The sequence below is a fragment of the Cyprinodon tularosa genome, unplaced genomic scaffold, assembly GCF_016077235.1.
Source record: "Cyprinodon tularosa strain WSP-4 unplaced genomic scaffold, ASM1607723v1 ctg477, whole genome shotgun sequence".
NCBI classification, from domain to species: Eukaryota; Metazoa; Chordata; class Actinopteri; order Cyprinodontiformes; family Cyprinodontidae; genus Cyprinodon; species Cyprinodon tularosa.
This window is the reverse complement of record NW_024039204.1, coordinates 155,130-172,105: the sequence shown is the minus strand read 5'-3', so window position 1 is coordinate 172,105 and position 16,976 is coordinate 155,130. Positions and strand designations below refer to the sequence as shown.

General features: G+C 35.3%; 1 protein-coding gene across 1 annotated transcript in view; it reads left to right on the top strand.

Annotated features, from left to right (window-relative positions):
- The first annotated feature begins 1,255 nt into the window (after positions 1 to 1,255).
- LOC119794366 (glucosidase 2 subunit beta-like) overlaps positions 1,256 to 16,976 on the top strand; it is a 165,061-nt gene continuing 149,340 nt past the window's right edge. Inside the window, exons 1-5 of the mRNA XM_038301890.1 lie at positions 1,256 to 1,464; positions 1,689 to 1,805; positions 7,055 to 7,150; positions 13,248 to 13,305; positions 14,123 to 14,240. Coding sequence (XP_038157818.1) covers positions 1,383 to 1,464; positions 1,689 to 1,805; positions 7,055 to 7,150; positions 13,248 to 13,305; positions 14,123 to 14,240 — 471 coding nt within the window. The 5' untranslated portion in view covers positions 1,256 to 1,382. The remainder of the gene's footprint in view (positions 1,465 to 1,688; positions 1,806 to 7,054; positions 7,151 to 13,247; positions 13,306 to 14,122; positions 14,241 to 16,976) is intronic.

The window sequence follows — 16,976 nt, the reverse complement described above, 5'->3', positions numbered from 1 at the left end:
CATGTGATTTTTTTTATTGACAATTCTGTATAGAAATGGCTTCAATGTAATAAAGTTCTTTTGTAATATGTTTCTGAATCTATTTATCGTTACGCCAAAACTTCAATTTTTGAATAATGTTCATATACTTTAAGATTTCCCAAAGCTTTTAAAAGTTGTACATTAGAAGGATAACTTTACATACCTGTTTCATTATAAAAACCTCATATATGTTGAATGCATTTTCATTCCACCTCTGCTCATTAACTTTGTAGAAAAAACTTTTACCCAATAACAGCTGCCAGCCTTGCACATCTAGAGACTCGTTTTCTGGCAATATTGAAAAAGCTTATTCTAAAAAAGATATCTGAACATATTTTTTATTTTGCTTGTCCAACAGATTGCTAGATAGAGGTTATAACTCTCATTTAAGCTTGTGCCTTACAATATGTGAAACATCTTCCAAGCTATTGAAGGTGCCCTATACTCTATTATAAACTCCCTCCCCCAAAGCTGCTAGCTGTTTTTTTATGTGTATTCTTTGTTATATTAGATTGCAGTAGTAGTTTACAAAGGTCAGGAGGTAAATAATTTGCCTGTATTTTATCCTTTCCCAAATATGCCATTTAGGGACTCATTATATCTGCGAAGTACCACAAATCTGTCAAACCATCATAAGGAATCCATCATAAAGTCAACAGATTTCATCATCTAAAGTGCACACTTTCTTTGTAAAAAATAATCTGCAAAACAACGTTTAACTTTCCTTCCATTTTTAAATTACTGATTTAGGTTGACTTAGTCTACATAAAACCACTTTTAAGTTTGTGATCTTGATGTCAAAAAATGTATACTCTAATGGGGTGACCTCACTTTTAAGGCAGCGTAAAAAGACTAGATGACATTTGTTTTTGTTTTTCTTTACCCAGTTTTATTGATTTGTCACATGAAAAAAACAAACAAAACAAAACAAAAGAAACAGATCTACATTCTTACTTAATAGTTATCAAAATAAACCAGCAGGTGAGTTTTAATAAAAATATCGAGTTCAATGAAAGGAGGAGGAAGAAAAAACAGGAGTAAATTGTGTAATACTTTCTGTAGCTGTGAAATTAAAATCGAGTTTAAATATTTTTTTGTAGCATTTTTTCTATTTTTTGTGGAATATTATTATTTTTCTTTCCCAGCATCTCCTCCTGCGGCGTTTCTCATCCCGGATTGGTCCAATTCCTACCCTTTCGACCAATAGAAAGCCTTGGAAGTGTGACGTATCGATATGTTTCAGGAAGTTGCAACATGGAGGGTTTAAACGCAGGTTGTGCATCCCGAGTTTGAAACATCCTTGAGCGGGATTTTAATGAGGACTTTCTGACAGCAGGCGGTGAACATTTCTATCCTCTGAGATGCGTCTCCACGTCATCACCGCAGCTTTTCTCTGGGCTGCGTTTGTGGACTCGAGGAAAATCAGAGGAATATCTTCATCTTGTGAGTTCAGGTCATCGATTTAGCTACAATCCAGCCCGCTGAAATCATTTTCATCACACTGACACGCTTTCAATCCGAATATGTACTCGTTTTAACACCATTAAATGTGTCAATTACAGAAAATATATAATTTACTGTCATAAATGTCAACATATGACGTTAGGTGACTATATGCATTGCTTTATGTGTTTATATTTTTAGCTGAGGTTCATTTATTTTTACAGATAAAAGGTTCTACAGGGAGAGGAAGTCCTTTTTGTGCATAGATGGGTCAAGAATGATCCCCTTCGAGCAAGTGAACGACGATTACTGCGACTGCGCAGACGGCTCTGATGAACCAGGTAAACAACAGGAGGCATTATTTAGATTGGAGGACTGTGCAGCTTCCAGCTGCAGGGACAGGAGTTTGACTTTGACAAAGTTTCAAAATCAAAATTAAAAATAATTTAAAATAGTAAAAATATTAAAGTTTTTTTTAATTCTTGCATTTTGTTTCAATTCAATTTCGATTAAATTCAGTTTATTTCTATAGCGCCAATTCACAACACATGTCATCTCAAGGCACTTTACAGTTCACCAGATCATACAGTCAAATTGATTCAAAGTTTTCTATCTAAGGAATCTATCTATCTTGTAGCGACAGTGGAGAGGAAAAACTCCCTTTTAACAGGACGAAACCTCCAGCAGAACCAGGCTCAGTGTGAGCGGCCATCTGCCAAGTCCGACTAGGGTTCAAGGAGACAGAAGCAGACATACAGAAAGCAAAAATAAAAGGCGGCCCCATCCAGGAAACACACTTCCAGGCAGACAAGCTCTGAGACAACTCCCATGTCAGAGGACGAAGAGAGCACATCCAGCAAGTGATCACACACTTGTTTGGCAACTTCTTTCTCAAGAATTTTAGATAAGCTTGACATGGTTTTGTCAAGCTGCTGCCTAACTTTGTGAGGCAGGAAAAGAGATGAAGAGGATGAAGAGCGCACATCCAGTCAGTCACAGTCAGAGAAACAGGACTACACTGAAATACAGGCCGATCTCCAACATCCATAAACAAAGTTGTTGATGGCAGCAGCACAGCTGATATTTCCTTCCACGGTGGTGTCACAGCTCCTTTAATTTAGATGAATAATGTTTTCACCAGCTGCTTTGGATATTTAACCAGCATGAGGCTTAAAGGTAACTACATACTGAAATAGCTATTGAAATAAAGCTAATTATTTGACACTACGTTTATATTCCCTTAGGTTTGTTTGATACACCTACAGTTGTGTTTAAAAGTTTACATACCCTTCCATTAAAGACAGGAAAAAAATAAGAGTCCAGTAAAGTAAGTTTAAATTGACAGAAGTAATAAATAAAAATGATAAAAAATAAAAATCATGTAATATATATATATATATATATATATATATATATATATATATATATATATATATAGAATAGAAAAACTCCTTCGTTGTTTAGATATGCACAATATTTTTCTAATAATCACCAGTATCAGAACTAAAATTAAGATACATTATTGTTTGTAAAGCTACACTTTTCAATACCCCCATAGATGCCTAGTAAACAGTTTATAGATCGGTTAGTATATTAATCTGTAAACATATTTTATCTCAGTCAAAAGTATTATTATGCATTGAATATAAAATTCTGTTGTGCAAATATTTGTGCTTACAAGGTGGTAAATTGGACTGAATTGTTGAGTGTAAGCAGTTCTTAATAAAAGCTATAGTTGAACAGTTTAGACTCCCTATTTAGCAAGAAAATGCTCAGTTTGTCTTTATTTCCCCCTAATAATGCATAATAAAGACTAATGAATTAGTTGCACTGTTTATTGATATATTAATAACACATCCCTAAACTCTTTTTAACCATCTATGGGAAATATTTTCTAGAAAAAGAAAAAAAAAAACCCAGCTTCTAAGCATGGTGATGTTGTATTTCATGCCAAGGTTGCCACTCACAAGATGGCAGATGTCCCTGGGCAGACAAAGCAAAGAAAAAGGTTAAAAGCCTGGAAAAACTAGTTTGAGGCAGAACTCTAACAGAATCTATAAAAACTCTAGCTCATATTTTCTGCCCTCTTTTTCTAATATCACAGAAGAAAAAAAAAGTTAGGAATCAAATTGAACACTGAAGTTCACAGAGACAAAGGTTCAGAAATATGAATCTTGGGCTTAATTTAGATGCATCAAATTGGTAAGATCAGCATATTTGTGTTCATTCATTAATTTTACTGCTTTGAGGATGTCTAATTGTACACTTAATAATAGGAATATATTTCTTTGACAATAAATGGGTAGATATGTTTAAAGTTGAGACTAATTCCTTCCACATTTGTTTAAATTAACATAGAGTTCCATACATGCTGTTTTCTGATGTTTAGAAATATTTCCATCAGAGTAACCTCCACATTTTTCCATCATCAAGGGCCTGCTGTTATTCTGGGTAAATCTTTGTTTCTGGGGTTGAAACAAATAATTGGATTAATGCTGATTAATTGAGTAATTAATTAATTGTTAAATGGAGTATAGAGACTCTAAAACATGCATTTAGTTGACAGAGTGACCCACTTAGAGCAGTAATTATATTGGAATAGAAATAAAATGTTTAAGCATTTTGCATTCAAGATTAAAATAACTTTCTTTTGTTTCAATACGTTCTATCCAGAATGTCTCAAGTGGAAGGGTTTGTTTCACCTGGTTTAATTTCATAAAAAAGTCTTATTTAAGGAACCTGGCTATCCGATTATTCATCAAATAACCAAAAAAATTGAAAACAGATTAATTGATTTGCAAAAATATCTTTAGTAGTTTCCTTTTCTTGTCAGAATTGCTGGAAGTTATTCCAACTAATCATTTTTATCTGTTTTTTAATGTGTATATGTTCAGCGACCTGTAAGGGACCAGTACTACTATCCATACAGTCCCTCAGTCTCATACTTCTGCATCCATGCTTTACAGTTGTTAGATTTCTTAGGTTGAAGATTTTCACTTTTTTTCTCTCTTCTTATTGCAACCAAATTTAAATTAATTCCAAAAAGCTTCTCTACTCATTTAAACTTCAGCTGATCATGGAGGGGGTTGTTTTAAAGTATGCACCTCCTCCATATCAGTCATTGGATTTGATATTTTCAGCTCATGTTTGGTTTAAATTCAGTGATTCTTGGCTTGATTTTTCAGACTGATCCATATCCTTTTGTCTGTGGTGACACCGTGGAGTGAAGCCTGACAAATATGGCGCTCCAAGAGGACGATATCCCTCTCTCATCTCTAAACCTTTTTGGGGATCTAAGGAGAGCCAAAACATCTCTTTTAAGATGGTCCTAACCTGTAACAAATCGATTATGCCAGGGCTTTATTAATTGCATTAAAAACTGTTTTTAATTTCTCTGCAACTTGTACAGCAATGTTCTTCCAAATGCACTACAGCCGTTTGTTGGATCATCATTCCACTCTGTGGAAACAATGGGTTCAGTTCATGCAGGTTGAAGGGATTATGTGGACTCTATACTGTTTTTTCTATATGTAAATATAAGAAAATCAACGAAGGCGTATGATGAACATTACTTGATATTACTATGTAAAAATATTGGATTCTGCTTAAACTCGCTTTTCCTCTTTCAAAATCTATCCTCTAATGATAATATAGGATGAGGACATGAACCCTATGGAAATGTTTTACCTTTTTTATGATGAGCTGACTTTTTGAATGCAATGTTTGTGTATTTAAGAAAATTAAAAGATAATTTTCTCTGATTTAAAGAAAGAAAAAAAGAGAAATCAGTTTAAAGCTTTTGCTTCAATTTAAAAAGTTTTCTGTAAATGGGCTCTGAGGCATGTGGTCTCCTGATAGGGTCGTTAATAAACTGTGCCATTGCTGGCATCAGTGTAAGTACTATAATAACCCTCTTTCACCGCTAAGCACAGGGGGAGAGGAACAAGTAGGAGGTTAATGATGCCAAACCGAGCTCGTGTTGAGTGTGCCTATATCATCAGCCCTGCAGAGTGCTGGAGTTTTACATCAGCTAAAGACTAGTCAAATAAGCCATAGTAAAGGTGATGCTTCAATAGACCTTTGCATCGATAACATATAACTGTGACCGTTTTATTTCATAAATGTATTCCATATTCAAAATAAGGTTGGAATTAGTTTAGAATTTGCATCCAAACCAGGCGTAAAGGTCAGATTATTCCACAGAAATATATTTTTAACTTTACAGAGTTGGTAGGAACAGTATCAGACTGTTGCCTTTGTTGAAAAGATGGAAGGAAAGATTCAAGTATAAATCAAAAATAGATATAAACGGCAAGAAAAAGGAAGAGAAACACACGTATGTAAAGCTTGATGGGCATGCAAATACCATGGAAAATAAAGGTACAGCCCTCGCACACTTCTGCTTCTGTTTAAAATGTTAATAGGTCCTTAAGATGAGTTGATCTTTTATTACTGTAGCTGTATAGTCCATGCTTTATTTATATAAAAATAAAAAATGTGTTTTTTAATTTTCTGCAAGGAAGAAAATGCCATGTGCAGAAATAATTTCTCTTTACAAAAAGGACCTTTTTCAGTCGATCAGTCCACAGGACTCCCCTTTTCTGATCATAATCCTGACCTAACAGAGCATTATTTCTCCCAATCACTGCTTAAAATGAGAAATGTAGCAAATTTTGCAAATGTTATTTATTTTTACTAGCCAGATTCCATAAACAGTACCATATACAGTTGCAGCAATTATCCAATCCAATTGTATTTGTTAAGCACTTAAAAACAACCACAGCTGACCAAAGTGCTGTACAGAAAAAGTAAATAAAGCAAGAAAACAAAACATAAAACAGTACAGATAAAGTAAACAGCTAAAACATGGGTAAAAATAACATTCACATGATAAAATCAATAAAATTGGGTAAAAGATAAAAGAAACAAAAGGAAAAAATGGGTGTTAAGAGCCAAAGAGAAAAGGTGGGTTTTGACTAGAGATTTAAAAAAGAGTCAGAGTCCTGTCTGTTATCAAATACAATTATAGTAAACAACTGGTTTTTTGACATAGAGCAATGACTAGAAACTGGAATAAATTTTTCCCTGAGGGCAATAAAGGATGCAGAAGCAAACCCTGCATGTGGACATCACTCATTCTCCATAGCAACCATTAGATGTTTTCATGCTTGATGTTATGCTAAATTGAACTGCACTGTACTTATTGATCTGATTACATGTAAGTTGAGCTTTTTTTTTTTCATTTTGTTGCAAGAAACATTCATGTAGAAATGGTGGAAAGCAATAAAAATGAAAATTTTGTTGTTTATGGTCTGAATCTGTCAGACTGTTGGCTTGTTTTTGTCCAGATGCTTTGGAATAATAGAATTTGGTCTGTCCAACACATTTAGTCTTTTTTTAATGCTTAACTTTGTTCCTACACCCAAATCTATTAAATATCTGTTCTTAAAGTAGATGTTCCTTTATTGTTCAGGCCTAAAATGAGGAAGCCACTGCATTAAAGGAGTATCGTATTTAGGATTAATTGATAAATTTTAAATGTTTGCCGTTTTAATGTTCTTATCTGACCTCTTTATCTGGCTCCAAACAGGTACCTCAGCATGTCCTCGTGGTCGATTCTACTGCACCAACCTTGGTTTTAGGCCGCACTACATCCCATCATCAAGAGTCAATGATGGCATCTGCGGTAAGGCTTTAACTTTACGTCAAGTCGTACCGGTTAGGGATATAAAATAATTCTATATAATGGACTATAAGCTGCTACTTTTTCCCCAAGGCTTTGAACCATGGGGCTTAAAAGAAGTTGCCGCTTTTCTGTGGCTTTTTTCTAACCGTCAGAGAGGGAAGTCAAAGTTGAATAAGGGGCTAATTTTCATTTAGCACTAGAACATGCAATCAGCAGGGATGACTGGGAGCAAATATCCCGAATTCACACATTTTGACATTTATTTGCTGCATTAAAGCTGCCGAACCAATGAAGAAACCCTACTCCAGGGGCTATATGTAGAGCTCCCCCTAGAGGTTTGGTGGGAGACAGTTCAGTAGATATCAGCAGCTTATAGCCCAATACGGTTACTACTGATCCGTCCCGGAAGCATGATCCGTTCTGCGCATGCGCCATTAGCTCATTTACGCAGGCGCATCCAGATATACTTCTGGGGTCGTCCTCGATTTTATTTTGTTAAAAATACCTAAATTATGTTTTCCCTTCCCAAAAATAATAAATGTACTAAAATATGATGTGTTAAATGTTAATAATGTATTTCTTGAGAAAATAAATGCTTTAAAATCCTTTCTTTTATCAGTCGTCTCTGCCCGATCTGCTACTTCCGAGAGCTAACTTTTTCAGCTTTGGATTTAAACATAGATCTAGTGTTATTGAGTTTTATGTTTTGGTTTCGTTTTTAACCTTATGCTATATAGCGCGTAATCTAAAGAAAGAAACAACTAAAATAAAGATAAACATGGTTTAATCATATTTCACCGGACTGCTCTGAGCATGTCTGAAGATGATGTCAGAGAAGCAGTTTAATGAAGAAAATGTAGAGCGCATAAAAGTCATAAAACATTTTTTACAGATGTGTATTACTATTCTTTAGTGAGTTAAGGATAGAAATAAGTAGTTTTAGTACCATAATTGCATTATTTATGAACACCTGGATATATATCTGTTCGCACATGCGCAGAATGGATTGTTCTGCCGGGACGGATCGGGTAGTGACACAGCTTATGCAAGTTTCCTGTTTCTTCAAAAAAATGTAATAGGCGTGGCTTATAGTCAGGTGCTCTATATTCTGGAAAATACGGTACTCTGATTAGAAGCAATGTTTTTACTCAGCAACAGTTTTTTAGGCTTCAAAAGAATAATTACTAGACATATTCACGTGAAATTAAACAACCTAGTTGTATGAATTATTAGATTTTATCATGTAAAAGTGTATCCACTTAGTTTCGTTCTCATAATGGCTTCGGCAAACATGGAAAAACAGCTATGTCTTGTTTTCTATGACGGAAAGAGCAAAATAATCCTGCTAATCCCTGGTTTTTTCCACTCAAATGTATTCCTTATTGCTACTTAAAGCCTGAATACCATACTTTATTATAATGGATGGTTTGTTACCACATTTCTTTAATGCTTTTCTTATTTAGGACAAAAGCAGAGGAGCGTTTATGTGATCATAGAAATAGTAAGACAACATGAAGCTTAAAGGAAAAATACAAAGGACACATTTCCTCAAGCCTTTTCACCCTTACCACTTTAATTTCACTCTCCTTTCCACTTGTCTTTTCATTCCATCGCTATACACACCACACCCATTTAAAAACCAAACCAAACGTAACAACTTTTCTTCTTCTCATCTGTAATTCAGATAATTTGCATTACCGCTTCTCTTGGTATTAAAGGTTTATATTCTGATGGGGACTGATGGGCTTCTGGGTACATGTGAGAGCCAAACTACCTGGTGAAAGGTCACATTTACTTTGATCTAAAAAATAAAAATAAGAAGACTTTCAATTCGTAAACCAAAGATAAAAACTGCATTTTCCACCTTCCTTACAGCTGCTATCATCTACTAATACGTTCTGTTAATATAATACCAAAGTCAATATGGTGCATAAATACAAAGTCGTGTAGTGCAGGTAACGGCTAGAATTTATTTTTGATCTCACTGTTTGATTTTAGAAATACTTAGACTTAAGGGCAGATTAGATTTCTGCAGCCGCACACATCAAATGTCGCTTACGTCTGGTCGTGAACCAGTTTTGCTGGTATGCTTCTGCACCGTCGGTCTTGAATTTCTAGGGATGCACAGCAGTTTCCCGTCCAAGAACTTCCCGTTTCGAGAACTTCGGTGGATGGTCATGAGTGTTTATCTTCCAAAACAACAATCGTCCGTCTGCAAGATATCACGGAGATGGATCTAGAGTTGCTAGACATCGAAGAGGAACAGGTTCCGGCTGATCTCCCTGCAGGAGTTGGAAGAGACCTTGGCATCTTTATATAATTCATCTGAGGCATTGTACAAGTGGTATCACTTCAGCCTTTCGTCGTAGTTGTCCATTGTGGTTGTTCATTGTTTTTTTAAAAATGGCGCGCCCCGGCACCGAATCCAGAAGAACGACCACACAGACAGCCGGAAAGGCATACCAAGGACCAACCACAGCTGCTTTCTGTCTGCGCACTTCTGCTTGAGGTCTGCGCGGAATTGCGACCGTCCGACGTTTAGTCAGGATTTTCTTGAGGTGCGCGACGACGGTTGCAGAACCTCTGGGGGGCGTGGTCGCGCACAGAGATAGATTTGATGGATGCAGAGGCTATGCGTCAGAAGCATAAATTGTCCTTTAGACTCAACTTTATTTATCCCTTAGGATTCACTCCTTCAGGGAAAGTCTGGGTCCAGTACCTTATATAGAGTACAAAGAGTTAAAGCAAGATGCTGTTAAAGATCAAAATGCACCAGACAATATAAAAGGAGTGTATAAAGTACAAAAACGCATTGAAAAAAGAAAAAAGTTGTAATGTCCTGGAATATGTTTCCCTTAGATAAAAAAAATCTGCACAGTAGAGAGCTAAGGGAAGACTGCATGGTATTTGACGTGGATTATTGCACTTGCACTGCAGAGATCGGACTGGATCAGATAGAAAAGAATCAATTCTAAATCGTAAGAGTCAGAACAGATTCTTGAAATTTTAAGCGATACTGAGGCCCTACATAATACCGGTTTTAAGATGCTTTCCATCAGCCAAGATAAGATACTTTTGATGGCTCTTGTTTAGGAGAAGCTTGGCATAAATAATATAACAGTTCACAACCTAACCTTTTTCTGCCACAGTTTTTCCTTCCAATTAACTTTCATTTATACGCTTGTGTACAGCACTCGGCACAGCTTCTTTATATGTTTAGTAACTCTCAACTTTCTCATGTTTTTACTATTAAAGTAACAGTCTTTCCCACGTTTGCATGACCACCAAAGTTGTTATTATTATTTTATTGAATTTTTTTGTTATTAGCTATAATCATCAATAAGAGCAGAAATAATAGTTAGAAATGTCTCCCTCCATGTTATCTACTTATTTATTTATTTATTTAAGGGTTCTCTTAAACTTAAGTACTGACCTAAAATTTGAATTATAATGTAATAATAATTATAAAAATTTTTTGAAATTTAGTATTAGGCAATGGTGCATAGTGCTCAAAAGCCTATTTATAATTAACTTACCTTTTCAATCTTTTTATTACCTGTCCAGTAGTCTAGTGACTCAATTTAACAGAAAAATAAATAACTTTTAGCTTTTTTCATTTTTGCTTTTTTTTGGAATGTCTGTATAAAGTTTGCTTTACAGAATCAAAGTAAGTATATTCTTCCTAAGGCGTATTTATCAGACTTGAAAGGCTTTTTTCTTTTTTTTGTATGGATCATATTGATTTAACAGCTGTAGACCTTTTTTAGACGGAGTTGCATGAATTTATCTGGATGGATTTATTTGGGTTTTCCTTTGTTTGAAATGTTTTACTGTGCGTACATTCATCATCACTTAACAGCATGATGAATTCATGTCGAAAGACTGCAGCTGATAGAACAGCAAAGATTGCAGCTCATAGATCAGTTTTCTATATCGGTAAGAACTTCAAGGTTAACGGGAAGGAAATGAGCCCCATGCTGAAGACTGTTGAAGTAGAAAGCTGTTTGTACATAAGTGTGTTGCCATCAGTGCAGAGCATGCAGAGCTGTCTGTTGCGTGTTCATCCACATGCACAGAAAAACAAAGAATTTGTTCACTGGCATTTACATGAGAGGCAGCAATGAAGCAATGTCCAAAACGGCCGCCATTAGACAGGTTAAAGCCTTTTAACCCTTTATTGGGCAAGTTACTGTTTTTGATCACTTGCATACTCCTTACAAATGGAGTCCCGTCTGTCCCTCAGAGATGTCTAGAAGCACAAGATCAATATCCAGCAAATATACTGATACGTGGCTGCATATCTTATTTTGGCATTTGACCAATAAAATGAGCCCTTGAATTATATATGACTTACTGTACATTAAGTTGAAAAATAAGTTAACAAAAAAAAGGTAAAAAGCTAATTGAAAAGTGAAAAAGTAAAGTTTGAAAGGTAATAAGCCTGTTTAACATCATATTTAGGTTTATAAACTAAAAAATGTAAGTGCCAGTATCAGCATTAATGCCTCTAATTATGCTGTACCAAAAATGTGTTTGTTTTTCTCTCAGAGTGCTTTTCATTAATTTCTTAAAGAAGCACTTTTGTTATTTTTCTTAATTTATTCAGGGAAAGTTGGATTTCCTTGTTATTACATTGTTTACACATTATTTTTTGCCATCAAAATATCATTTTTTTTATGTTACAAAGGTAATAAGGTCTTGTCCTGGATTCCAATAACACTGTTGGCTTGAAATTTAGATTTTCTAAGTATTTCCCTGAGTGCCCTACAAAGGGTTAACTGAATTTTTTTGAAATCATTATTATTATAATTTAATCTATTTTTGTGATCTTTATCCTATTTTATATGTTTTTAATCTTTGCTATCAGGTAGGTGAATGTCCCCTATCGGGGATTAATAAAGTAACTATCCATCCTTCCGTCCAACTTAATCTTTTAATATAAGTATTTAATTTTTTATAACGTTATGCTTTCTGTCTCAAATAAAATAAAAAACATAAATATGTTACCTGGAAGGTAGTAAGGATTAGAATAAATACAAAATAATAGCATATTATAAACCTTTATTTATAAAACTGGAGCTCCTCTGAGTAACTCCCTTATAATCACATTTAAACTTGATGAATTGGGAACAAAATACAAAAGAAAAATTATAGTCCGACTGACTTAATAGTTTTACTTTGTTTTCATCAAGACACCTTAGCTGCTCTGATGAGCTGCGATAGCTCAGTGTGAAAAAAAAAAACAGCAGGCTGTTCTCTACATCCAGTCTGTTCCTCTGCTTGGTTTGGATGTATGTCACAGCTGAAGGTGAACTCAAACATGTAAGAAAAACTTACTTTTTGGTTGATAAAAGCTTTTTTATCTTTTCAATTGGGTCTTCAAAAAGCAAAACCGAACCCAGCCCTACTTTATTTCACTACATAAGAAATAAAATATTTTCATGTACTGTACCCGTTGCAACTCACTCGTGGACCAATAAGGGTACGAGTACCCGCTGTTGGGAAACGCTGCTTTTATGGACTGCAGTAAACCAGGAACATGTTCTGAAGGCTGAAGAACTAAGTTAGATCTTAGAATGACATCATTAATCAGGTTCATTATTTAGCACTATAAACTAATCAGGATGTTTTTTTTACATTTTGAACTTACAAACACTGTAGTGACCTGCTTAACAAATTAGTTTCTATAGTTTTGTGTGTGATGGATTTAATTTGATAAAAAAATATTTAAAATGAGATGGACATGTTTTCTTTATTGTAGGGCAGCCATGTTGGATTTTTGAGGTTAGGATCATAAAATCTCTGATTTGTCTCCTTAAAGTTCTGGATCCTTTGGGACCAGTCCTTTAATTTTATTTGTATTTACATTTTTAAAAGCATCATTGAGCAAATTGGAGAAGTAATTAAGTAAAAAGTATTATTAGTTTGTAAATATTGATACAGCCAATAACTTTCAACTATTTTTCTCTCTTGTTCCTATTTTTCCCTTAATTCTCCTCTTAGGAGTTGATTAAAAACTCTTGGTTCTGAGCAATGACATATTCTTCATTACTTTTTTTATGTGGATGGTACTAGTTTGTCCTGCATCTCTCAGCAGATTGCTGCGATGCTTCAGATGAATACAACAGCCATGTTCGCTGCCAGAACACTTGCTGGTAAGTTGGATCCAAACAAAGATTCACTGCCTGTAAAATGACCCTTTTTTTTTTTTTTTTTTGTTCTGTTTTTTACCTGGAACAGATCATCTGAAGTATGTGTTCTTTTTTTTTTCTTTCTGATCTAGACTGCTTTTAAAATGATGATTTTATTCCAGCCACTGCCTAAGGGGTTGTTCACCACACCCGTAGCTCAATAGTTTTGCCACCAGGGGGCAGTGTATCTCTATCATTAAACAAAAAAATAAGGTTTGGCTTGGTGTGGAGATGTGGAGTAAATGCATGTAAAGAGGAATCCCACTTCACTGGTTCCTTTTATTTCTTTACATAAAACTTAGATACTGTTCATCCTAAGAAGGAAGTATTTGAATTATATGATTTTTTATTTATTTATTTAAATGAAAGGATAATTTGTTATCTCCTCTCATGCAAGGTTTGACCTTTCTAAGATGCAGGAATGTAAGTTGCTTTGTCAATTTACACCGCCGCTTCGTTTGTTGACAGTCCCCTATTTGTTTCATCTATCTCCCACCTGCCTAAAATGAACCCCACATAGAAGCAGCGTCTATCTCATTATGTTTCTGCAAGGTCCCTGCTCACATTCTGTTTGCCAGACTTCAAAAATGATTTAGCTCCACCACCAACCATCTTATTTACTCCTCTGTTTTATTTAACCCCAGCCCATTTGGATTTTTGCTGCATGGCAGGCTCTAGAAAAATGAATTGCAGCATCTTGGATGACCAAAGCCTGGGTCACTGAGATTTTTCCCATTAATGGTGGTTCAGTGTGTCTCCCTTTTCTCACCATTTTTTCCAGGAATCTGGGACAAAAAGAGCGAGCATACGTCGAGGGTCAGATGAAGACCTTGGACGAAGGTTTGAGACTCAAACAGCAGCTGATTGAGGAGGGGGTGCTGCTCTGGAGGGAGAAACAGGTAATTTGATTAAGTATTTAAAAAATGAAGTCAAGATGAGAAATAAAGTAGCATGTCGTCTGGGCTACATAACATCAGGACAACATTTAGCTTTCTTCTTTTGGTTTATAACTGTGAATCCACCTTTTTCTGTAAGTTTTTGCACCTCAGCTCATGAAAGCAATGTGAGCATCCAAAGCCAGTGGAGTTCTGGCAGAATCATAACTGGTTAATTTATAAAAGCCTTGAAAGTTGAAAAGCATCCGTGTTGATATTTACTACCCTATTAAACTTGCATTAAAACTGCATCTGTGAAGGCAATATTATAGAAAAAATAATATTGAATCAATTACTTCTACTCTGCATATTGCACAGCTCTATATGCAAAAGATGCTCTAACAAATCAGCTGTTGACCAACGATGGACCATTTCCAGCCTGACTTAGGCTACGTTCACACTGCAACCTGTGACCAAGTGACCCAAATCTGATTTTTTTTTAACCATCTTGAAAAGATTGAGGTTTTAAGGTTTGGAAAGATCTCTAGATGCGCTCCGGCACTACCATCTAGTTTACTTCCGTAAACACGAAGCACGCTGGCTTTTCACGTCATTGCGTCCTCTACTGCGCATGCGGGACACTTTAAAAAATCAGATTTGATAAAAAAATCGGAATTGAGCATCAAGGCCTGCAGTGTGAACGTGACCATACTTATGCAAAACTACAACTGGATTTTAGTTGGTTTGTTCTGAGGACCAACAGGTCTTATGGGGACCGAGGGCTGGTCCTAATCAGGTGGACCCACATTTTTAACTTTAGAGAGTCAGTTTAGGCATAAGGTGTGAATTAACTTTAGATTAGGTTGGCAGAGGATTTTTTGAAAGACTCTTGACTTAAAAAAATAATTTGCTTGCAAGAGCCTGCATGCGGCGATTTCTTCCCGTGCATAACCTGTTAATGCATAGATATACAAACTTGTGTGTGTTTTTTATGTTTTTTTTCAGAGAAAAAGAAAAATTAAATACTTGTTTAATTTTTGCTTTTTTGTAATGTTTGTATAAAATCTGATGCGAACATTCCAGAGGATCTAAAACCACTCTTCGGTGTAGATGTTGCCTGTTACGGAAGGAAGAATACTTTAAAATCAGCTAGCTCTTCTGTTCTTTGTGTTGGTTAAATAGAGCAGGACAAAGCAAGTGGATGAAGCAATTTAAAGAAAATTTGTGTGTGTTTTTTTTTTTTAATAAGATCTGTATAGTTAAAGCCGCTTGCTAAAGAGAGAGAGATATTAGGAACGTGGTTTGTTTTTTTTGCACCTTGAATCTTTTAATCTCCGTTGTAGAATATTTTTAAGTCAGATTAAGCTAGTCCTTCATCCCTTAAAGTCGTAGGGAAGTCATATTTAAATGTCAAATCATTCTGGCTTAAACATGTATATAATAATACTCTTTACCAGACCACATTGTACCAAAAGTTAGAAAATTTGTATTAAAAAAAAAAATCTTGTCTTAAAATCTGTGTTTCGTTTCCTTTATCTTTTGCAGGCCAGTTACTTATACGTCAGCTTGTTCACCTAAATTCGGCCAATCATATATGAACGGTCATCTGTCAATGAAATATTGTCTTGTTTTTCATTAAGATTTGTAAATGTTTTTAAAGCGTTTACAAATAATGACTCAGAATGCATGAAAATGACACTAGTAAAATGTTTACCAATATAGACATGTTAGACATCGCTGCAAAGCTTACATTCTCCACAATTCAGCCACCTAGTTCATTTTATGCACGTAGCGAGCACCAAAGCATATAGCGATATAGCAGCATGTCAAAATGTAGCATGACAAAGCAGCCACAACAAGCAAGAATGTCTTTATTACTGCTGTTCAAAAAAGTCCTATGATGTTCGAGAATAAAAAAAAAACAAAAACAACTTAGAGTTTTGTTTGAACTGATGCAGCTTGGGCTTGATGCCCAGCTAGAAGGTGTTGGATTTCAAATAAGGTATCACACTTGTAATTTGGGCTTACAGTTCCTAATTATTTGCTTTTCCATTTAGGTATGCAAAATAGGCGAGAATTTCCCAGGTGGATATTAGGTTAAATTTCAGCCTGTCATTCAGATCGTCCTTTCCTTGTTTTTAGGCAATAAAACCAGATCTCTCTTACTCATGGTGCTTCACTACAGTAGCAGCCATTCAAAATGGTTCTTCCCAGTCAAACGCCAGGTGAATGGCAGCCCACTTCCCTACAGCTCCCATCAAAACCCCCTGCAACTTCCAGCCACTGACCTTCACCTGGGCGTGCATATTTTTTTACTCTGATTCAACCCTTTCACTGAATTACAGGGTCTGACCAGGACATAACACTTCTCTTTAGATCTTAATGTCCACAAATCATGAAAGAAAGAATATTTTGGTAAAAAGATTGATGTTTAAAAAGGAATTCTAGGGGACCATCCAAGGGCTCATCAAGGAAAGTGGGGAAACTTTGAATGGCTAATACTGTAGGTGATCAATGAACAATTTGGCTACAATGAGTTCTACCAGGTTTTAGCCTTTCAAAGACTCAAGATAGAAAATTGGCCACCAAACTGTGACTGGTGCATCTCTTTCGTGTTGAACTTGTTGAATTGCAAATTAATCAAATGTTATTTTTGAGTCTTTGCATATTTAAAAAAAATTATTCAAGTGGTTTGTTTTGTTTGTACCTGCATTAAATTAAAGATTAAACTTAAATTATCCAATGAGAGAAACCCAGATA